This window comes from Notothenia coriiceps, unplaced genomic scaffold, assembly GCF_000735185.1.
Source record: "Notothenia coriiceps isolate Sejong01 unplaced genomic scaffold, NC01 NC01_scaffold00037244, whole genome shotgun sequence".
In the NCBI taxonomy this organism is placed as follows: Eukaryota; Metazoa; Chordata; class Actinopteri; order Perciformes; family Nototheniidae; genus Notothenia; species Notothenia coriiceps.
The window spans coordinates 5,116,354-5,139,580 of NW_011369945.1; the positions used below are offsets into that span (position 1 = coordinate 5,116,354).

A 23,227-nucleotide genomic window follows, 5' to 3' on the forward strand; every position below is an offset into this window, starting at 1 on the left:
GAACTGCACCCATGCCAGAGTCACCTGATCTAGTGCTTCGTGCATGGATTTGTTCTTGACTGATTGGAGGCACAGGACAGGGACATATGGACCCACAGCAGTGAGAGCTGAGGGCATTCGACATGTGTGATTGTGAGGCCTATTTGTACATGTTATGATGTCGATGTGCTCTGTTGGATGTTAAAGTCTGATCAGCTGGGGATAATGGTGGGAGATAACATGTAGGAAACATAAAGAATAATTAGAACAATAAAGATTGTAAGATATGAGCATCCCACTGTATGGACAACAAGCTAAATGTATCAACCCGATACGTAGATGTATGGTTAATTTCTTTATTAATTGATTAATCATATGGTCTATTAATTATTAGAAACATTGTGAGAATGGCCAATCCAAGTTTCCCAAAGCTACGTTTTTTCTCTTCTGCCAAACACCTCAAAACGAAATAGTCAGTTGGACATAAGAAGTAGAAAATCATCACAATTAAATAATTCAGTCAGTGTTGCTTATTACATGGATTCACTCGTGAAAAATTTTGTTTTATTTATGACTCAATACCAGCAGATAATTGATGGGTTCTTTTAATTAAGGCATCTGAATTTATAAATGGAGCTAAAAGAGAGATCAGGCCACCTGTAAAAATACCTGAACCATATCTTCCTAAATACCTATACAAAAACAAGACCATAAGCAATCTGTCAACCCTTCACATAAGCCTTCTATCATTTGTTATATTCCTAATTATTATTAGCATCCATAACCAATTATACAGAATACTGACAGCTTACCTTGCAACCCCGTCATGTGACTAATGATGGCTTCCTTTTTTTCCCTCATACTGATATTCTACACAAACTGTGCTGTTGTATTTGCTGTAAAGTGTCTTTACTGTAGGTTATTTTTTATTATATGTACAGCACTTTGGCTCGACCAAAAATCGTTTAAAAATGTGCTATATAAATAAAACTTGATTTGATTCTTTTATCATTGGCCTATAGAGTGCCACAGTGACGCGTCCTAAAACCCGTAAGTAAGCTGTGCATGGGTTCCTTCGGCAGAAAAGCAATGCAATTTCTCCATAGGATTTTGGAAAATAGCTCGAAATAGGGTCTGTGGTTGACACACATTTAAGAGACGGATCACATTTTGTTCAGTCGGATAATCTCCCTACTTTTATAATTTCGAATCGTAAATCTATTATCATAAATCTATCGATTAGATTTATGATGATAATTGCTTATTCTACTAGAACATAAATAGCATATATATATACACCGTGACCAGAATTATACTTGATATAGTTGTATTTAATTAATAGTGATTCAACCTATTTTTTATTTAAATGAGGAAGGATTTATTTGGGAAATTATCACAAGATACCTCATGAGTGACATTCTGAATCTTTGTTAGAAAGACCCTTCAAGTTTTCAACTCATCATCTTATCAAAAGTACATTTGTCTGCTCAGCATTTGAGATTCATTTCCATTTAGATGTTGGCTAAAGTAGCCCTTCATGTAACAGAACCAAGCTTCAACAATCACCTAACCCTAACCCATCAATTTAGCTTAGTTAATAATGTGTTACATTGTGATCTTGTGCTTACATAGAGATTAACAATGGTGGCGAGTGCTCTGTGCTGAAAAAGCCCTCACTCATCTCATGTAGGTGTTTTGTAATTCCAGCATCCTTTCACAAGCACTGACAGCTCTGTATTTTAATCAGCAAACACTCTATTAAGCAATAATAATTTGAGTTATGAGTAAGGCTGGATAAGGTTGGTTGTTCACCCATACAATGTACACGGATGCGCATATTCAGCAGTCATTATCTCATAAATACTGTGATGGACAGTCCACATTTATGTGTATGCCCCTAAGGGCCAAGCAGCTGAGTTATTGATGGTGTATGTATGTAAAATAACCCTTCCTCTTCATGACCCGTCTCTGTTATGTGTTTTCCTTCTGCAGTCTTCATCCAGTTTATTAAAATGCATTACCATAACAGCACACCCACTTTCAACCATATGGTCAATATTTTTATTGCTTGAAATTGTGTGTTCTTTTCAGAGCCCACATATAAAGTGTGTGTCATGTCCTTGCTAATCAGTGTGCAGTGTGTAGCTGGAAGCCTGTTCAGGAATATTAATGAAGCAAACAGGCAGGCTTACATGCACTTAGACTAGATCTATAATGCTATATAGGCCTCTTTCATCAAAAGCAAACAATGGGTTTACATAGCTCAAGTCAATCACAATCTATTCAGACATTTTTCTGGTGAACCAGGGGTGCTGTTTTTGTAAAAAGCTCAAATTGAACTCCAATATTTTTGCATGCTGTAGATGAGGCTGTCAGAATCCTGTCTAGACCCTGTGTTACTCACAGACAATTCAAAGTAGTGGAGGAAACCATTAATGGAACGCTTTGATAGCGGTTCTTTTTAGTTCATTGTTGAGTTATTATGCTGTCAAACATATCATTTTCTAAAATTGATTGTTTTCAGAACTGAGTCAATGAATGTAGTTCGTTAACGGAAAATGGAGTCGCTTATAATTTTGACATTCAATTAATTAATTGTGTTTTTTGACTTTCAACTTGCTGTTTTTTCTGTGTTCTATGTGATAATAAACAGAATATTACTAGACAAGCAATTATAAAATCTACCAATTTCAATGGGCCTGAATATAAATAATAATAATTACTGTTGGTACTATACAATTGTGCCATTGTTGTTCACTTCTTACATAGAGTAGGGTTACAAAAATAAATCAGGATATCCCTACATAAAAGCGCAGATTTACTCGGAGGCATTGTTTGAGTTTCGGGATGGGTATCGTTAGGATTTTATCAATACCGGTACCGGTACTGCTTATCGGTATTTTTCGATACTCTTATCGATACTTTTCAATAATTTGGTGTTAATAAACTAAAAAAAGACAAGGCGATGTGCCTGCAAGACTGCACCCAGGTAAAGAAAACATATTACCCGTGCGCAGCAGCTAACCTGCCTGCGAGCCTTCGCTCAGGTCACATTTACACACGGCGCGGCTGAAGCCCGCTAGCACTATTAGCACTAGCAGTATCGCTAGCACTGTATTAGATTCAATGAGTGTCTCGTTTATGCTTCATTAAGTTGCTTGTGTCACCCCCTTTACAAGCAACTCAGTGAGTACATAGATTGCACCTTGCACTATCGCCACTACATTTTTTTAAAGTGCATCCAGACCTTCGATCGCTTCGCTCTGTCCGTCATGCCTGCGGGAGTCTCACAACAATAATAAGAGCGCTGTTGAGAGAGATGAGGAGTGGCATTTACAGTGGCCAATCAGAGGGGTCTCAAACCGGATACATCACACGGGATGAGGGTTCCCAACCAACCAGAATGGTTTAAAGTTAAACTAAGGAAGTAGACGTAACAGATATACCGATTGCAGCACCGTTTATCCAGCGGCTTAACGGTATACCGATACCGTCCAATCAGGTACCGGTATTGACTTAGTACCGGTTCTCGGTACCCAAGCCTTTGGTTTGACTTCAAAACAACAATTAGAGCAGGACACTACAGCTGTTGAAAACCATATCTGTAATTACTCAATTTTATTAATTAGAAATATGTCACATGCCTTAAGACATCGGCAACTCAACGCCCACTGTTCATAACTTCATGTACACAATTACATGTCTTTGAAGCTTTTATTCCAAAGTTCAAAGGTTGTTTGACTGTTGATGACAAACTGTTTCATTAGAAATTGGATGTTGTAGTATTTACTTTGGTAAACAAGCCTGTGACATCATCAGCCTAATTAATGCAACATAGTAATCAGCTGGCACACCTTGTATCTATCAGCTGTTGTTTCCTGCACTAATTATGGTTTTAAAGTTAATCCAAAAACTTGAAAGTGCAAAATAATTAGGCTTTATTTTGAAGTAGCTCTTCTTATATACGTGGTTCTCATCCTGATGTAATTGAATGTTATTTAAATACTGCCTGAACATCATTTACTCCCACTAATCCCATCATTAAATGAAATGTATACAATATTACAGCCCAACGTTGACATTTTGCTCATTAATAAACATAGTGGTTCTTGCTTCGTTGCTGTTTGTTTTTTTGTTAGTATTATATTTAAGCAGAGTCCGTGCTGTTTGTCCTGTCTTCTTGTAAAATATTTCCCAAGAACTATTCTGATTTCATCTTCTAAATCTGTCTGACTTTTCTGCCCGAGGTTATTATGCTAAACTTAGCTTGGTGGACGGCGCCATGTTGAGAGCGTTCCCCATGTTTTTGCCCAACTCTGGGTGAGGAAAGGTGACATTTCTCATTATGAGATGTTTTATTGACCCTCAAGGGAAGTTGGGAGCTGGATAAGAGGAGGCAGACAGAGGGAGGGTGCCATCTGAGCGAATCAATAAGCTTGTGTGTATTTTGGGTTTGTGCACAGTGCATACTGGTCTGACTCACAGGATGTGGACTGTGCATACAGCCTTTTTCAGAAGGAATTCTCCCCCCTTCCCGCTATCTCTGCTACCGATTTTCCAAAGGCGTCGTTGCTGCATCCTTCGCTTAGCACCGCCCAAGACGATTGTGTCTGTTCTAAAGAAATACAAACAATGGAGCGTTTTTTTTTTTATACCTTTGTGCAGAATTAAGATGGCTTCAGCACGACTTTTCTTTAGCGCTTGCACAGTGCAAAAATAAAGTGTGGAGATAGGTCTGGCTCTGCAATAATAGTGCATGCCATACCCATCATAAAACAATGCATTGAGTGAATGGAGTAGGGCAAAGAGTAAATACCAAAATCAATTCAACCACCACAAACTAAACTGAGATATCGACAGCACTTTCTTTTTTATGCTTACAGCAGCCCGTAAACTAATAAAATATGGTTCAATCCTTCTGTCACCATCATGAAAACCTGACAACATGAATGGCATTAAGTCTCATTTGCCATTAACAGGTTGTTGGGGAACTTCAATTATATTTAATTATGATTGAGCCATTTAATGTTCACATGAACCACATCACATTTAATGCTGAGGTCAACTGGATGTTTCTAACTTAAGTGATGCATAGTGCACACTTAGCCTTAAGGAGGCTGTTCGATAGCTGTAATTTGCATTAATCTATTAGCGGTTCAGCGTACCTTTAACTGATTCCAATAATATTTTATATTTTGTCTTGGGTTGTAATTTTTTAGATTTAAAAATACATGTTTTACCTAATGTGGAATGTCATGATTGGGGTAAAAAATACATTGCTTAGCTCCCAGTTCTACATACGGGTAAAGGACTTATCAAAAAGTAGAATTGTATGTTATTATTGTTAATTATGGCAATGAAAGGTACAGTAATGTCAGCAAGGGAGAGTTTGGATTTTTTTAATGAATGTTTTTTCTTCTCCAGTATTACTCCAAGTGGACTCTCGATCAGAATATCTCTTTATTACCAGTTCATGTGCTGCAGAGGTAAAGACGAGGGCAAAGTTGATGTGCAGATGCAGATATTTGAGTTGGCATAGTAACTTAATTATAGCCACCTCCCTCGTAGAAGATGTCTTATGTTTCCTCCTGTTCCACTTCAATCAAAAGGATGTTAAAAATAAATCTATTTCTCAAGTTTAAACATCATCTACCTTTTTTCGGTATAAAAATAAACTAGCTTAAATGACAGTATGGGAGCATACGCTGTACGGTTCCCTGGAGGCTTAAAAAATAGAGCAGTGGATTGCTCATACTCCAAGAGCCACGTGGGATTTCCTGCAGTTCCACGTATGTAACATGAGAGATGAATGGAATGTTCTCAATGACCTTATATATATATATACACCCAGGAAAAACCTAAGTGCATTGGTTTTATTTTCCAGGCATAGCCATAACAGGTTCAACATTCACCTTCTATACAAAGCATATTTTGTCCTCAGGCACACTGAATTGCTGATGGAATTAGTCCAACCGCCTCAGTGCAATATCCTTTATCACTCCCTGTGGTCAGTCATTTAGGCGATGTAGCTTTCAGCTTTGGGGTTAATCTCCTCATCAGATCTCAATGGACGTTGATCTTATGTGAAGTCTCTGCAAGGTGTGAAGTAAATTAATTTCATACCCCGGTAAGTCTGTAGGCTGCGGTGACATTGACGAGTAGATGGGGGATGTGTGTTCATTTTAATGCGCCAAAAAAAAGCAATTGCACAACAAACATGCATGACTTTTCGAATTCATGAGCTGAACAACAGCTTTGCACTGATTACCTGATCATCTGAGGATGACCTCCGTCCCCGAAGCCTTTGGGATAGAAAAGTTATTCTCACAGAAGCCTTATTTTTCAGAAGGATGAGAGCCACACTTTTAATCAGTCGGTGCTGATGATGGGGTATAATTCTGGTGATTGAACCAAATCTTCAGTTGAGGTGATGAGCTGTGAGGACTTTGATTATAGCAAAAAGTGGTCACATCATTGCATACTTTACCCTTGGCTATCATGTCCTGTCTGAATGACATCTACATATTTCAAGCTAATGGGAACCCAAACTAGATGCGTTGGATCCCTTGGGTCCCAGGTTTGATTAGTTGGCATATGTCTTCTCCGCATTTTATCTGAATGTGCTTTTATGTTTAGGATTCAGACGGAGCAACATATGAAGCAAGTCAAGGCCTTTTTATTTACCTTTGTTATGTGGCAGGCTTCCAGCCAGACATATGCCACACAGTGGATTGGTTTATGTGATTCCTCTCGAGCCTACCAAACTCTAAAGCTTTGAATGAATGTTCAACTATAAAACAATCTTCCCCTGGTAGATTTTGTAAAGATAGCCACGGCGCTGTCACAGGGACTTTTTGAGGAAAAATAGCGGCTGATTAGCTGCCAAGACTTTTGAAATAACTTCAGCACTAAAGCCAGGATACGACTCTGACAGAACTCTATGTCTGAAGCAGCCAGACATCTGGTCTAATGTGTGAAAGGATTTGACTGCTTTTCCTTCCTCAGAGTCCCGTGGTGCTGGAATCAGAGATGGACAGATCTTTAAAACCAAGAAAGATATTTTTGTTCCATCTGGAAACTGAGTGAAAACGTTACGTCTCCAAGGAATATGTTTATTTGCCCTAAGTGTATGAAATAAATCACCAGATCTTCATAGATATTTTAAGTACACAGGGGGACTCTCTGAGTACATTTGAGTTATTAAAGTAAGAGCTGTTGCCTGTGTAAGTATTTTTGTTTTGGTGTCAGTACAAGCAGGTTGAAAAAACTAATTCCCAAGGTTAAAGGGGAGGGGTTTGCAAGCGTGTATTCATCTTCCAGTACAGTAATTAGACCTAATGAAGGATTGCGTTTATCTGCCCTGCTGGCATCATACATGGAGGCTGGGTGCTGTTAGCTCTCATTTAAAGAAAATGTCCATCTTTCTTTCAGCTTTTCAAAGTGAGTTTTCATTACTTAAAACTCAAACAAAAAAATTGTCTGTAAGACGAAGGCAAAAGGACTTTTAGTGGAGGCTTATCCTAAAAGTTTGTTGTGTTTGACATACAATCCCTTTTGGAAAATTCTGCCCCTTGTCTCCTCTGGCTTTCAGACCTTTTCTCTGTCACAGTCTTCTGCTCACTGCTTAATGCACTCTGTAGAGATACACGTTTGAATGATATTAAGGAAATATGCATTCTCCAACATTTTAGCAGCAGTAAATTGCATGTAACTGCTGCTTTAATATGAAGTCTGTTTTATATCATCTTTGTAAATGCAAGGTTCAGTAGCTAATGTTAACGGGCAGACTAAGTAGCGTAATGTTACTGAAGTGTCTATAAGTGGGATTCAGACAGTTGCCATTAGGTGAAACTGCTTAGCAATGTGGTGAACGAGGATGCATAAAGAGCTGTAAGAAATGTGTATTAAGTTGAGGAACATTGTGGTTTGGTTGATTTATTGTCCAAAATGTTGAAGCTGTCTTGGAATCACCACCGTCATCCATATTAATTGCAAATAATAAAGCGAAATTCAAATTTTAGGAATTCAGAAGGAAAATACAACCATTAGCGAATGAAGAGGTGTTCCTAATTTGCTCAATGTGTCTTTTCAAGTCAATATTTCAAGGATGCTACGTCATCGAGTGCCGCCGCAGGACTGTTCCAATCTCCAGCATACTTGGAATTCCACCGAGGCCGCGTCCTTGGTTTGGGGGTAATTTCGAGGCTGCACATGGGTAGACTTCGCGTCCTTAAAATCCCCACAATGCTTTGCGCACGGACCAATTTCCCCAAATCTGTGGCGGAAAATGTAAGGCAGGGCCTCTCATATGACACACACCTGCACACTTGCTAGCCTGTTCCACTCTTCGTTTTCCGAATGCCAGGAAGGATTCTTGCCTCGCTTCTGAAGCAAGTGACTTGGAAGACATGTGCTACCAAGCAAGCTTCCTCGCGATTGAGAAACGGCCAGAGTCTCTGCCTGAATTAACTGCTCCGACAATACTGAGGTGAGCGTGGGCAAGGTAGAGCAAGAAGGAAATGAACACAGAAAGCAAGGATGGATATACATCATTGTTCATTGACAGATGAATATGGATGTAAATATTGATGTAACTTGACAGCTACTCGGATCAGAAATATCACTCAGATACAATTAGCTTTATTAACAAATTGTTATTTATTGGCAGTCCCTCAAAAACGAACACAAGCTTATGAACAAAGAGCGTAATGAAGCCATTGAAACATTTATATAATAGTAGACTGTAAGGAAATGTAGGGGGAGTTATTTGTATTAAACATTTATTCATCTATTTTATTATGAAGGTAACTTTATCCAAATGGGTAAAGCACCAGGCAGAAGAAAAACATTTAGTATTTAAAGTGACTATTGCTCCATTTATAAATTGCATTTTTTAATTTCAAACAATTTCTTTAGAACTTTAGAGACCTTTTCCTTTCAAGGACGGAACGAGCAGGAAGAGGAGCAGGAGCTTTCAGAAGCAGAGCTTTTTAAAAACAGCACATACTGCAGTCTGCAGAGTGAAAAGCTTTAGAGAAGCAGGGCGCAGCGGGGAGTAAACACATATAGAGACTCCCAGTGAAAGCCATCTGACCCCTGCCTTGAATCTGATGATCCTCAACGCCCAACCATCCCAAACTAAGAGCGAGATCAAAGTTCTCACAGCTCACACTTTGCTTTCCTGCTTGTTGTGTTTCTTAGATATACTGTTTACTTAAAAACACACCACAGCTTCAGCATGGGTCCACACTTTGAGCAGTCTTGATAACATGAGAAGGGAAACATGGTTTGAGATTAAAGGTGCCCTATTATACTGTTTTTCATCAATATATTATAGGTCTCAGATATATACAAAACATGTCTCTGAAGTATTTGGCTCGAAATACCAAACAGATCATGCATTGTAGCATCCTACAAACCCCTCTGTTTCAGCCCTGTTTCAAAAGTGCTGATTCTGTGTCTGTTACTTTAGATGAAAATAAGGAGCCACTCTGAGAGATATTTGGTTAAAAATAACACAATGGTGCTCTAGGAGAAGATTCAGGTGATAAGGTGTGTGGGGGGGGGGGTTACCTTGGTTGTTTATTGGCTAATGGTTACATAACCCAAAAAATCGTTATGACATCATAAAGTGGCTAAAATCTGGTTTCTATAGAAATGGATCAGGACAAAAAGTGAGCGAATCTTTTTTCCTGAGACTTTCAGAATCTCTTTACACAGAGGGGACACATGTTTATGTAGAAAAGACATGAACAACTGGATTTTGCATAATAGGTGAACTTTAAGTAAATACATATTTCACCTGCAACTCCTCTAAGGCCTCGTACCTCATGTTTTTATGATTGGATGAAGGGTTATGTAATTGGAAAATAAAACCAATCAATCAAAGACCTTTAAGGAGGTTCAAGTCACACAAAAGGAAATAGAAGTGCCTGGTGTTGAAAAGCTTTTGATCATAGTCTAGGACCTGTGTTAGATATGTATGCACTTAATTTAGGAGAGAATATCTCAACTGTTCTAGACTAATATGACCCCACTGAACAACTTGAGATGTGTGCCAAAATCTCTATCCAGGACGAAAAGCCCCAAAATTACCACGCCCTTTTTTTAAAGACCACGGTGGTCTTTAAAAAAAGGGCGTGGTAATTTTGGGGCTTTTCGTCCTGGATAGAGATTTTGGCACACATCTCAAGTTGTTCAGTGGGGTCATATTAGTCTNTGGCCCCTTGTGTATAAACACATATTTTCTGCACGTTTTACGAAAACGTACTATCCAGGGAAGTTGTAATACTTTAATACTACCTCGGTAAAAGCAGAGTCACGATCCACGACAAAAACAGGGTCCAAAAATAAACGTTCCAATGTGAAATTAGGAGATGAAACTCTCCCACTTTTCGAAAAATTCCACAAATGCCGCGTGAAAATCGACTCCAGTGGACGACACGATGAAAAAGTGCTGATATGATTGTTTTAGTGTGAGTAAAAAAATTTCGGTCCCTGGTTTGTCCCGGGTGAAATAACCTGAACTTAAACCTTGTAAACTGACTGTTATGAGAGTAGTTGCTTAAAATTGATAAAAAAACACTTCTTGTCTTTCATATTAAATTCATTTTACAAGGGAGAAGTGAAGTTTTACACAGGACTAAAGAATGTTAAACCTTTTATTTAATATTTAAAATTCAGGTCGAAAAAACAAATGAAAATGAAGATGGGTGTAAATAAAGGTTTCCATCAAGTAAAAAAGTGATGAAATATTTTCGTATATCTAGGTTTCTACAAAATTTCTGAGCACGTCCAGTGGTAAGGTTGTGGTAGTTGTTGTTATCTCTACTATAGGACGGCTTTGGTTAAGTTCTATGTTATCAGGAACATAGATTGGACGTGCCCCAGACTGTCCAGTTTGTTTATGAGGTCATCAAGAAGTCCTGATTGGCCCGATATTCGCAGGACGACAATTTCCTGAGACTAATAAAATCTCGGTGGTTACGTCCCTGTCTCCCTTCTAGTAAAAACTCATAATTCCAAGTAATAACAATTGGAGAGGGGGTGGGGTTGGCTGTACGAGTAAACGTCGTTGTCTGATTATAATCGCGAGTGGAAACCGAGACACACAGTCATAACAGAGGTGTGTGTCCCGTGGGCTGTAATTTAATCGAGATTTAAGAGCTAGTGTGAGCGAGGAAGTCTCGTCGTCTCGTCTACAAACTACGGTTTTATGAGTCGTGTGAAGGGTAGCGAATAATGTCGGATTGAAATACTGTGCTGTTTTCGACTTACAGTGGTTCAATAACCTTGAGTTCCTTAGTTGAGAATACAAGTAAACTTGGAGGCCAAATTAGAAAATCTCCGGAATCCCTACCTAACTAACCATTTTATGACCCCGCATTACAACCAACTTTATTATTAGAACGCCTTACACCTATAAAAAAACGCACAAAATTCTTGATTTAGATTAGTTTATTGGGATTACTTGGTAGAAAGGTACTTTTATTGGAATATTAAGCGAGTTTGATAATATAGATCGATGATTTCGTTATCGGAAGGACATTCCGTAGAAGACGGAATAATTTCAAGGGTCAGATAAAAAGAAAGTTTACTCCTACCCTTCTGTGTCTCGACCTTTACGGAGAGTAACGGGAACGACGTTTGTACCTTCGTACAACTTTTTGGCCTCCACCTAAATAAAGAGGGTTTAATTCAATGTTGGTTTCCATTTATCTTTGAGGGTGGTGACGGTAAAAAGAAAGTAAAAATAAACTTGTCCGGGGTTTGGCCCCGTATGGGAGTTATCGGAAAATCGAATGGGATGTTAAAGAGGACAATATGTCATATACCAAGCACTTACGACTAACAATACCAAAATATTATTATGTAAATTTTTTAAGGTTAGTGCAACCGCGCGGTCGAGTGTAAGAGGTCAAGTCAGGTGCGATCAAGAGAAGAGGTAGGACATCGACCCCAAGGGTTCAGGATGTCGTTTATTGAATTTCGGTCACAAGGGGGTGTTACAAGGACAGACCGGGGCACTCACCAAGTGTCAGAAAACACAACCCTCTCTCTTTTCCTCCATACCCAAATCTCTAAAAACGGGACTGCAACGGATCTGATACAGACTGATACAGATTTGAAAATTCTCTGACGTCAGGAACGAGGAGCCCCGCCTATATGGCCAACCCTCCACCTATCAGGGGAATGTGGGGTTGGGCCACGGCCGGCCATTGCCGCTCGAAAGCGCTGGAAACACTGTAGTCCATATGCCAGGCCTGTAAGTGGCGCTGTAGTCTGCTACAAAAGCAGCGAAGAAGACTTCCCGTGCATGGTTGCCATGGTTTCCCTTCTGTTTATTCTCCGCTGTGGCTTTTTTTCTCCCTCCCCGAGGCAAGCGTTTGCTCCTGCTGCTGTTATTTAATGCAATCCCTCCGCGTCGAGGCAAGCACTGTAATTCTCTCCAGTTTGCCACCAGCTAATGACAAACACCCACCTCTCCGCCTCTTCCAAGGGACGAGGGGAACATGCGGCAGAGTTTCAGTTAGATTTTTTTCTGCCGGTCAACATCTCCGTTAAAGTTTCAATCTTCCAGACAAAATTAGAAAAGTGCCGGTCAAAGGTCTTCTTTGTTATTTATTGAGCTTTAAAACAAATGAATAATGGCTCTATTTAATAATCAAAGAATAAAACAAGGAGGAGGGAGCCTCTCTTTTCCTCCCCCTCTTCTGAGAGCCCAGCAGCTGATCTCGCTCTCCTGCAGGGGGGCGTGGTCAGCTGAAGCTCATTTGCATTAAAGCTGTCAAAGAATCAGCCCCTGCAAAAACAGGGCTGGAAAGAGCAAATAGAGCAAAATGAGGCATGGCTAAAATGCAGGATCTGAAAAAAAACTATATTTATATACTTTGTATAGGTATGGCCCTACAATATATTGTTCAAATATAGCATGATAGGTCCACTTTAAATAAGAAATTGACAGCTATTTGTCCTGGTCTGTAAAATGTCTGCACTAGTAGCAACTGAATAAAAAGGTAATATCCTCTCCATTTTCTCTGATATCTGGCTGGCTTTCAAATGTCAAATAGCTGTTATCAGTAATAACCAATAAGAGGTTGACAGACAATTCTCCGGTAAGTATATCTTGTACTGTGTATGTGTGTGTTAGTCTTCATGTGTGTGGCCAAATTGCTTTGTCAAGCAGGCTGCTCGTAGCGAAAATCAACAGCACATCAGTATTTTGAATATGATTTAGATGATCGCGAAAAGGAAAAAAAAAGGCTCTTTTTGCATAAAACTTTTTTTTAATAAAACCTGCAGAGGCAGACATTGTTCTGTGGCCAGTTTGAAAATGGGAGCCATGACCCATTTGCTTCCACATTGGGTATTCAACTAGGACATCATGTTGTCTACTGAGCATTACATGGAACTCATGTGTAAAATTAGAATGAGGACTTAATCAGAAACCAGCTAGTTCAGGCTCCCAATTATTTGACTATACTGGAAATAAGTGTGTGGCAGAAAAGCTAGAGAGAGTGCAATATGTTCTCTGTGGGTGCATGAGTGACCCGTAGACCCAGGGAAGAAGCACTCCAATACATTTCTCACTCTGGGTATAGGCATAGGACATAAATGCCCACAAAAACTCAGGAGCTATGACTAACCGTGTGAAAAGTGTCTCCAGGCATTATTTCTTGCAGTTATGGAGAACAGTAAATCTTATTTTATGTAAACATACGTAATATAATTAGAAAATACCAGAAGCCACCAAGACTCTTCTGAACCTCTTCATTTTAATGCCTGAAACCGTCAAGTTCCCAGTCATTATAATTATGAATGAGAGTAATAACTCATATGAATGAGTCCTGCTTGAAACAGGTAGCATTGTTGACTCTAGCTATTCTGCAAAGCTTGATTGTGTTCCTTGAATGGGAACAGGAGCAGAGACTTGGCATTCGAGGCACAGCCATTAACTGTGGGACGCTGCCAAAATGATTATTTTCCTCTTCAAATCTCTGGTTGATTTTGTTAGTCATTATCAGACAGAGACAACAGTATTTTTAGCTTCACAGTTGGATGATACATTTGAAGAAAATGATGCAATAAAGAAAAAAAAGTAAAAGATAAAAGGTCGAAAAACAAGCGGGAGGTTCAGCCATATTTTCAGATATATGACTTCCCGTCCAGATGTCTTATGGTCATGAGTTTAACTACGCCCATAGTTCAGTCTATAAAGTCCAAATGCAAATACAATCCATATGCAGTCCACTGCATCAATCACAACTGGAATGTGAACCACATTGTCTCACATGTTTGGGTGAATACTGAACTGAATTTCAAAATTTCAAAAACGACAAAGCAATGAAGCAGTACTGCCAGTTCAATTACAATTTCATTTAAATGGTCATTTAAATGGTCATTTAAATGGTCATTTAAATGCCAAATCAGAGTCCCTCTAGAGATTGTTGTTCAGCAATCCTGACCATGCATTGTTTAATTAGTTTATATTAAGAGAGTTGTTATTGGGCTAAATGTTTTAATTGCTCAATTAAAACAGAGGTTAGATAATTATGGAATGGACAGAAAAATACACTGCAGTATATTCAAATGAGCATGTCCCCGGAAGCAGACACAGAATCTGGTTGGGGGGGGGAAACGATTTGACATGCAGCGCACATCTCCAGTAGTTAGTTGTTCTTAGGCAACGGGCAATTAGAGGAGATAGCGCCGCTGTTATCTGCGGCTGAATCTGAAGGCAGATTCCAGTATTAATAGGCAGGCAACACCTGAGCAAAGAACTGTAGATATCCTGCAGGCAAAATACTTTAAGCACTGTTTTACCTCCTTTTACTTCTGTAGCGAAGGACATCTCTTCAATCTTCCACAAAAAAATAAAGAAATGAAAACATAACGACATCTCATTTTGGAGAAACTCTTGGGTCACATCAATTTACATGTAAAGGAATAACAAAAAATAACAAAGCAACACAAACTTTTACAGCAGAATGGCACTGAATGTATTTCAAGGACAGATTTGATTTGAGCTGGTCACTCAACCCACAAAGGATTTAGTTTTTTTTCAAACTGGTTTCCTGTTATTGTTGTAAGGCTAATTAACACGTTAAAGTGTTCAATTGACACAACAATTATTGGAAGTAGTGGAAAGAAGATTAAAAGAACATAGTGAAAAAGATGGATTTAAAAAAAACTTCTCCTTTGAGACTTGCTTAAAAAAAACATAAAGGGTTGATGAAAAATACACTATTACGTAGCGGTGAATACTTTTGACTCAAATTTGAACAGTATGGGTGTTGTTGTTGACATTGAGATCGTACCTGTGTTGATGCAGTTATACGGATTCTGTGAAGTCCCAGTCCACTTCTCCCAGGCATAGAGGAAGTTGCTGTAGTTCGGCTTCATCTTTCATGCTGCAGAACACAAATGTAGAAAATGAAGCCAACACGGCTACAAAACATATGATTCTCAGTATGCGTTAGAGCAGGGGTGTCAAACTCAAATACACAGTGGGCCAAAATCAAAAATGGGTACTAGTCGAGGGCCGGACTGGTTCAATGTTTATTGCAAAACTTATTGAAATGAACTTATTGCACATATTAAACCAGGAACTAACAAAGCTTAAATTATTGCCTATAAAAAGTCATTTCTTATGATCACATTTTCCCACAGGCCAACAACAGCTTCAAAAAAACTATTTCCCTCAAAGAACAAACCAAACATGCCCTGTTGTCGCAATAAAAAAAGTGCAGAAGGAAACATCCATTAAACTCAGTGTGCTGCTCTGTGATGCTAGTTCAAGCAGATACTTGGCATCTCATCTTGGGTGCAAGTTCATCAATGTTTGGGCTCAGGCTCTGAGCGGAGGAAACCCTCAGGGTTGAGTGAAGGTGTGCGTGCAATATATCGGCGGGCCAGATCTAATAGTAATTAGAAATTATCCTGCGGCCCGAAGTTTAATTGTTCCAAGTAATTCAATGAGAAGAACCCATCAAAGTGAAAATATCTTCTGGTGTAGATATTACAGCATTTTACTATTTATTTTGCATACCTGGCCGGCCTTGAGATGGAGGAGAAAGTTAGTACTGCTCTGATTAACTTTCAAGAGCCTCACAATATATAGGATCAGAGAGGTACACAAACTGCTGTCTTTCCATTTTAAATTATCCCAGGCATCCTGTTGTTTGTATGTAATCTTCTTTACCTGCACCCTGAAGCAAAATACCCACATTTTAACAACCCCTTGCATTGTTTTGCCACGGTGCAAATTGTCTGCGTGAATATATCTTATGCAGAGCTGAATGCTGAATTGATGAGCAGACAATATTGCTGTAATCCCATAACATTTAAATTAGAACAAAAACTCATGCAGGCTGCTCATGAATTGTCCTAAGGTAAGCAAAAATAAAACACAAATACAAATCTTCATATAACCCCAAAGAAACATTACCATGGAGTCTGCTCACTAATTAAAGCCACAGAATGAATGTAAGACTCACCTCGATAGGCCACTAAAGTTGGTAGGGCTAATTACTGCAGCGTAAAGGAGTGAGAACAACAGCATCACAGCCGCTATAGCTTCTATAGAAGCTGATCGCCTTAAGGGATTAAAAGTATGCAACATATTTTTCTTCTTCCTTGTTGCCTAAAGCAGTGGTTCAATCTCCAAAGAGTGAAAGATGGAGTGGATGTGATTGATTAAACAGGCTGTTCATGTTCTTTGTATTAGTAAAGAAAAGACACGTCTGGGAGTTGTTGAATTGAAGACATCCAGTAGGCAAATACAACAACAAGAGTATAAATAGGTGTGCTTTTTTTGCTGAAAGAAACTGGTGTGGTGTTTTTCTATGCTGCTGATAAAGCCTGGTAATTACAGTGGATTGTCATTTTCGTTTCACTTCATTTCATTTAGCCTTCACTTTGTTAAAGTTATCAGATTTTTTGTTTGGTTTTGCTCAAACCAATCTGTAGCTACTTTAGCTACCTATTTCAATCGTTAAACAAACAGGAGATGTTGGCAGAATTGCAAGAGTTCCGACAAGTCTAATGAAGAGTATTGCAAAACGCACTGATTTCACATTATCCTGATTTTATATCTTGTGTGTTTTCCAGATGGGCAACACACTGAAAACTGACACTGTTCAAGTCATTCCGCTAACCAGGATCATATTATGATGAAACTGCCCTGAGCCTAATCTCTGAGTGTACCCATGCCCACTCACATCCTCCTAAACATCTGGTTTAAAGTTGCGAAGAAACCATTAACAGTAATGAGGATCGATGTCGGTGCTAAAAGTATTGGCAGTCCAGGCCAGGAGCTGCTCTCTGTGCATCTTTATTAGTCTGCAGAAAGAGTGGCTGGTCTCTAGCCTGCCAGCTCTAATAGGAGCGCATTGATCAGAAGGTCAGGCCGGGCTGGATCCAGCCCTTTAATTGCCCGTGTCACTCCTCGCTCTAATTCCAACAGCTGTCAGTCGTCTCCCAGGTAAACCAAGGCCACCGTCACACGTGGCAGTTCACACAGAGGTAAAGGTAAGGCTCGGGACAGAATAAAGATCGAGGCGAAGGCAGTCATTCTTAAAGGGCCCATGTCATGGCCATTTCTACTGATCATAATTCCATTGTTGAGGTATACTAGAATACATTTATATTGTGCAATTTTCCAAACTCACATTGGTTTCTCATACAGCATCTCTGTATAGTATGTGTATTCACTCTCTGTCCTAAACGGATTGTTGGAGCTCCTGCATTTGCCACGGAAGGCGAGTGGCAGCTACCGTAAACCTTCTCTTAACTCTTAATTTGTGGCATTTACTTGCCACGGCAAGTTGTGGCATATACTTGCCACGGCAAGTTGTGGCATACATAAGTTGTGGCATATACTTGCCACGGCAAGTTGTGGCATGATTGTGGCATATACTTGCCACGGCAAGTTGTGGCTGTGGCATATACTTGCCACNTTTGTGTGTCTGTGGTCATTGTCCTGTTGGAGCACTCAACTGCGCCCAAGACCCAACCTTCTGGCTGATGATTTTAGGTTCTCCTAAATCATTTGGAGGTAATCCTTTCTTCATTATTCCATTGACTTTAGGAAAAACACCAGTTCCATTGGCAGCAAAACATGCTCAGCGCATAATAGTAGCACCACCATGCTTGACGGTAGGCATAGCGATGTTGGTGTTAAAGGCCTCACTTTCTCTCCTCCAAACATATTTCTGATAATTGTGGCCAAACAGATACATTTGAGTTTCCTCTGACCCCAGAACTTTACTCCAGAAGGCCTTTTCTTCGTCCATTTGATCAGCAGCAAACTTCAGTCGAGCCTCAATGTGCCGCTTCCTTCCTGCACGGCAGCCTCTCAGCCCATAGTGATGTGAAACACGCTTGACTGTGGACACTGACACCTGTGTTCCAGCAGCTTCTAATTCATTGCAGACCTGTTTTTTTAATGGTACTCTGTTGACTCTTGACCATCCTGACCATTTTTCTCTCCGTAGCAGGTGACGGCTTGCGTTTTTCTTCCTGATCATGGCAGTGACGCAACTGTGCCATGCACTTTATACCTACAATCAACTGTGTGCACAGTTGATCTTGGGACCTGTAGCTGCTTTGAAATGGCTACAAGTGACTTTCCTGACTTATTGAAGTCCAATGATCCACTTTTTCAGATCCATGTTGAGGCTCCTTTGACCTTTCCATTGTAGTGATGTGGATGAGTCTAACGATTGTATCATATGAACCCTATTTCAATGGGTTACCTGCTATAGTCAATTATAATCACTCACACAAAGTTAAGAGGCCATGTCACAAAGTTCATTTGATTAAAACAACTGTCTGCATCCCAAAAATTGATAATTCATGTTGCTGTATGTATATTTTTGACCCAACAGATTTGATCACATTTTCAGAAAACCCATTATAAATTAATAAAAGAACCAAACGTCATGATTTTTTGTATGTGCTCCAATTACTGTCACAGAAAAATAAGAGTTGTAGAAATGATTGAAAAGTCAAGGCTTTCATGAAATACATGTTCTTTACAAGTGTATGTAAACTTTTGACCACAACAGTATATAGCGTACTATAACCTAAACATGTAAACTTTATACAATAAAGTGCTCCCCGAAGATCAACAGTGAGCTTATACAACCAATGAAGTGTGTAATATTTAAAGAACATTTGATACTGCATTAACAGCAAAACACAGCACTCATAAACTGATGGTTGCAAAACTTTCCTCAAGCTGTCAGTGTCCTTACATCTGAATGAAATCCAAATAGCAGCCTTCATACGCAAAGATTTAATAAGGGCGTAGATGGTGGAGATATAGTATTTACAATATTGCAAAAATGACAAGCCGGAAGGCACTTTATGATTTGTGTGGGATCTAATTGATATGAGAATTTGGCAAACTGTGTGTTCTCCACCAGTGCAAAGTATCTTACAACTTGCTAAATATGGTGCAACGGTGCAGGAGAATCTTTATACAAAGCATAATTCATCTAAAAGGCTTTTGTAAATATAAGGGACCCCTTTTAAAATGCTGATATCAGCCATTCCTCCCATTATTAACAATAATTGTATACTATTGTTACATGATTACAATACACATATTCATCTGCCCATTTCATTGAATAAATGCCTCAGTGGAATGTGTCTATCCCAAACGTCATGTGTATATCGTGCTTACTAGCTATTTAGTAGATCCAAAGAAAAGTGTCTTCATAGGAATATTTTGAGCAGCTCTTTAGTCACACTTTGATTTAATTAGGATAATTACTCCAAGGACAGATTAGCGAACATCTCAAGGAAAAACAAAACCAAATGCAGAAATCAACTGCCCTCTTTGCAGCTGTTGGGCCATCCTGAACTGTCCAACCTTAAATAAAAATGCAGAGCAGCAACAATAAAAACAAGTTGACTCCATCTCCTTGCGATAGCCGAGCATAGCGGTGCTACAGTTCTGCTGTGCATATGAAAAACAGATTGCACTTTCTTCTGAACAATAAAGCGTTTTAACTATTCAACCCTGCCATGGCTTTGGATAACAGATTATAACGATGAGTGGAACAGACGCAGATGGAGGGAGGCTGGAGAGTGAGATCAAGTGTCCACTATGCCTAGGTGGTTTTCACCAGGTCATAGACATGGATATGAAAGTCATCATCATATTTGATATAGTAGACAGAGGGCTTGGCTGGGACCTGGTAGATGACCAGGCCTGTTCTCTTCACACCTTTGTCAGTAACATACTCCACCTGTTTCCCCACCAGACTCTCCGTCTCTTCTCCGGGCTTCCTGTCTGCAGGCAACAGGTGTTTGTTTTCTGAGGAGTGAAACATTACAGCGTTACATGTGAGTAAGTCCAAGTTAGTTTGATATTTGCTTGTGTGTAACTCACCAAACACGGCCTACTTAAAGTATCTCAAAGTGGATACAACACACAGTGGTTTGTTTTTCAAGCAAAATGTGCACTGAAAATGATTAAAACCAAGAGTTCTTTATTATTCTAGAAAAGATCTATCCCAAAATCTTATTCATAAAAATAATAGGATGTGATAACTGTCATAAGAAGTATACATCCCAATTTTCCCATTCCAGTCTTAATTTCTTTTTAGACAACTTTAAACTTTTTTTTAGATAACTTTTAAGCTTGTAATCTCTATAATATAAATAATGATGGCAACACATCTTTAAAATAACAAACAATATGAGCTTTTAAAATGTGTTCAATATTCAGATTGGATAGCATTCGACCTCAGACACAATATATCTCTTATCTCCAAACACAACTCCAAGCGTAACTTGAAATGATGTACTTTAGCCTGTTTACTATTACGAGTATAATTATTTGATGAATACTATTGATAAATACAGACTTCTAAGACAACCATGAACTCACATGCTATCCATGTCAAATAAGTTTAAACAGTCCTCCAACGTAGAAAATGAATTTCCATCACATAGCAGATCTTGGTTTATAAAGCTTTAGGACACAGTTATTGAAGACTTAAGAAAGCCTTGTTGAGTATCAATCGGTCTTTGTTCAAAAAAAATCCCCAGTACCTGCTTCAGGCAGAATCCTGAGGTCTCCGTCAGCATAGTCATCCCACAGCTGGTACATATAAAGCACGGGGTCCTTTTCATAAGTGATATAATACCAGTTGGTCATGATGGGAGCTCTGGAGAGGACCATGCCTCTCCACTCGTTCTTCTCTCCATCCTCCTTTTCAAACAGATGCTCCACAGCTTTGCCCACCAGCTCCTCCGCCCCTGGTGGCATCTTGATCTTGTTGTTTACTTTGGAGACACAGCCACAAACGATGTAAACATTAAAAGTGAGAAACATGGCAATTTGTTACCAAACTGCAGGTAAACGTGAATAGCATCTTCATTATATGACAAATGTTTCTCTTTGTTAATAAGTCTAAAACTACACGGTGCAGATTAACGAGAGGTGTGGTAACTCACCAACTTTTTCTGACAGGACCTGCAGGTTCGACACTCTCTCGTCCTTGAACAGCTCGATGCCATAGACGCAGTCGAAGCCGTCATACTTCACCATGAAGAGAGAAGTGTTCACACTCAGCCTGTCCAGTACCGTTCCCTTCCATTTGCTCTGGTTCCCCTTCTCACGCCAGTTATGCTGAATGCGGACTCCCAAAATGCTGTTGGGATCCGGGGTCAATGTGTCACTCAGCTCCCCGCTACTCCGCTTTCTGAGAAAATAGGAATATTAAGGGCTGTGCGTCTGTTGTCGCCATTAAAAAATACTCTGTTGTTTTGTATACAGCTGTTTATTTGAATGCAGTGGGATTTTTTTACCATTTACATTATGTTATAAAACCACCTCTAATAACTATTAAACTATATTTTAAAACAACCATTAATGGCCTCATGTGATGACATAGCTTTGTTTCAACATACCTGCCTCTTTTCTTGGACATGCCTCCAGAAAGTCAAAGGCTACTGATAAAGAGAAAGACAGGGACACGTTTCAGTGATTATGAGAGAGTATGACAGCTGCCATACCTCTATGTCCTGTATATAACCTATATAACAGCATGAGGAAGGCCTCTGCTCCAGCTAAGAGGCTGTCCTCTCTACAGAAACCTGTGACAGACTGCAGGCTGCTCAACAGAGACTGACAACTGCAGCAGCCAATAGATTAGCAAGCAGGAATAACTTCCTGGGTATTTACTCTAACTACACAGACATGGAGGTCATATCTGGTGCGAGACTTGATCATATTTCTTACACAACTTCACCTCCGTTAAGGATTTAAAACACAATCTGGCAGACACAACTTCAATATGTCAGCCATTTCACTGTAGCTGACATATTACAGTATACAACGTTAGCCGGTTACATGTGACTGTAAATAACTTGAATAATAGCAGCATACATGAACAATATATTGAGGTGAGTACTATAAACCACGTTATAAGGCATGCCGTATACCACCTGTCCTGGACTTAATCCAACACACCTACACCTCACTGTACGTTATCAATAAAGCTAGCTCTCCCTCAATGCAGATGTGAAGGCAGCTAGCTAAACCCGTGTTCCTGAAACCAGGTATCACACACCAGCAACAACTGGGTGGTTACAGCCCATTTTCTCCCCACGTAACATCTCTCCATTACCTTTACGCAGATTTCATATCAGTATTGTTCAGTTCGTCTGGCAGGGAAATGCTGCCACACACCAGCCCGCCTATGTAAATCTCGCGAAACCTGTGGAAAATGGGAGATGCGGAGACGAGACTCTAGTTCCCAGGGAGCCTTCGGTTGCCACGACCACAGAGAAAGACAGCAACACTCGCGCAATGAACGCTGGGAAATTGTGTTTTAATGACAATGATGTGGACTTTTTTTAACAACCGGAGTTACACAGGTGTTGTGCTGCATGCTGCGTTCGAGTGTTTTCGGAAATAGCGTCATTACGGTATTATAGCGCATGATAGACATGAAAAGGTACACAGCAACAAACCACAGCAGGAGAGTGAGGTCGGAATTTTCTGTGACGCAAGACTCGCCAATAATTTGACTTAAAGGGGCAGAGAACGTTAAGGAGATTTTAAAGTTAGAAAAGCAACATTAGCATAAAATGTGGTGTTTGGACTGTATTGCCAAGCATACTCTTTCTTTAACATGTAAATGCAACTTTAGGTCTTTCACAACAATTAGCAAATCAAGTTTGATCCACATGTTAAATACATTGCACTGTTGTGAAATATGGTGCAAGGGCC

General features: G+C 39.5%; 1 protein-coding gene across 3 annotated transcripts; it reads right to left on the minus strand.

Annotated features, from left to right (window-relative positions):
* Positions 1 to 19,321: 19,321 nt before the first annotated feature.
* Positions 19,322 to 22,979, minus strand: LOC104964522 (spindlin-W). 3 transcript variants are annotated; one of them, XM_010793331.1, is made up of 5 exons: positions 22,623 to 22,979; positions 21,904 to 21,942; positions 21,448 to 21,695; positions 21,043 to 21,276; positions 19,322 to 20,302 (listed from the first exon to the last, which is right to left on the minus strand). In XM_010793331.1, the coding sequence occupies exons 2-5, from the start codon at positions 21,921 to 21,923 to the stop codon at positions 20,097 to 20,099; spliced, it is 708 nt and encodes a 235-aa protein (XP_010791633.1). In that variant the 5' UTR covers positions 21,924 to 21,942; positions 22,623 to 22,979; the 3' UTR covers positions 19,322 to 20,096. The 3 variants fall into 3 exon arrangements, with proteins under 3 accessions (XP_010791633.1, XP_010791632.1, XP_010791634.1); XM_010793330.1 differs by having other exon boundaries at positions 21,904 to 21,945; positions 22,623 to 22,978; XM_010793332.1 differs by lacking the exon at positions 22,623 to 22,979 and having other exon boundaries at positions 21,908 to 21,932.
* Positions 22,980 to 23,227: the final 248 nt, after the last annotated feature.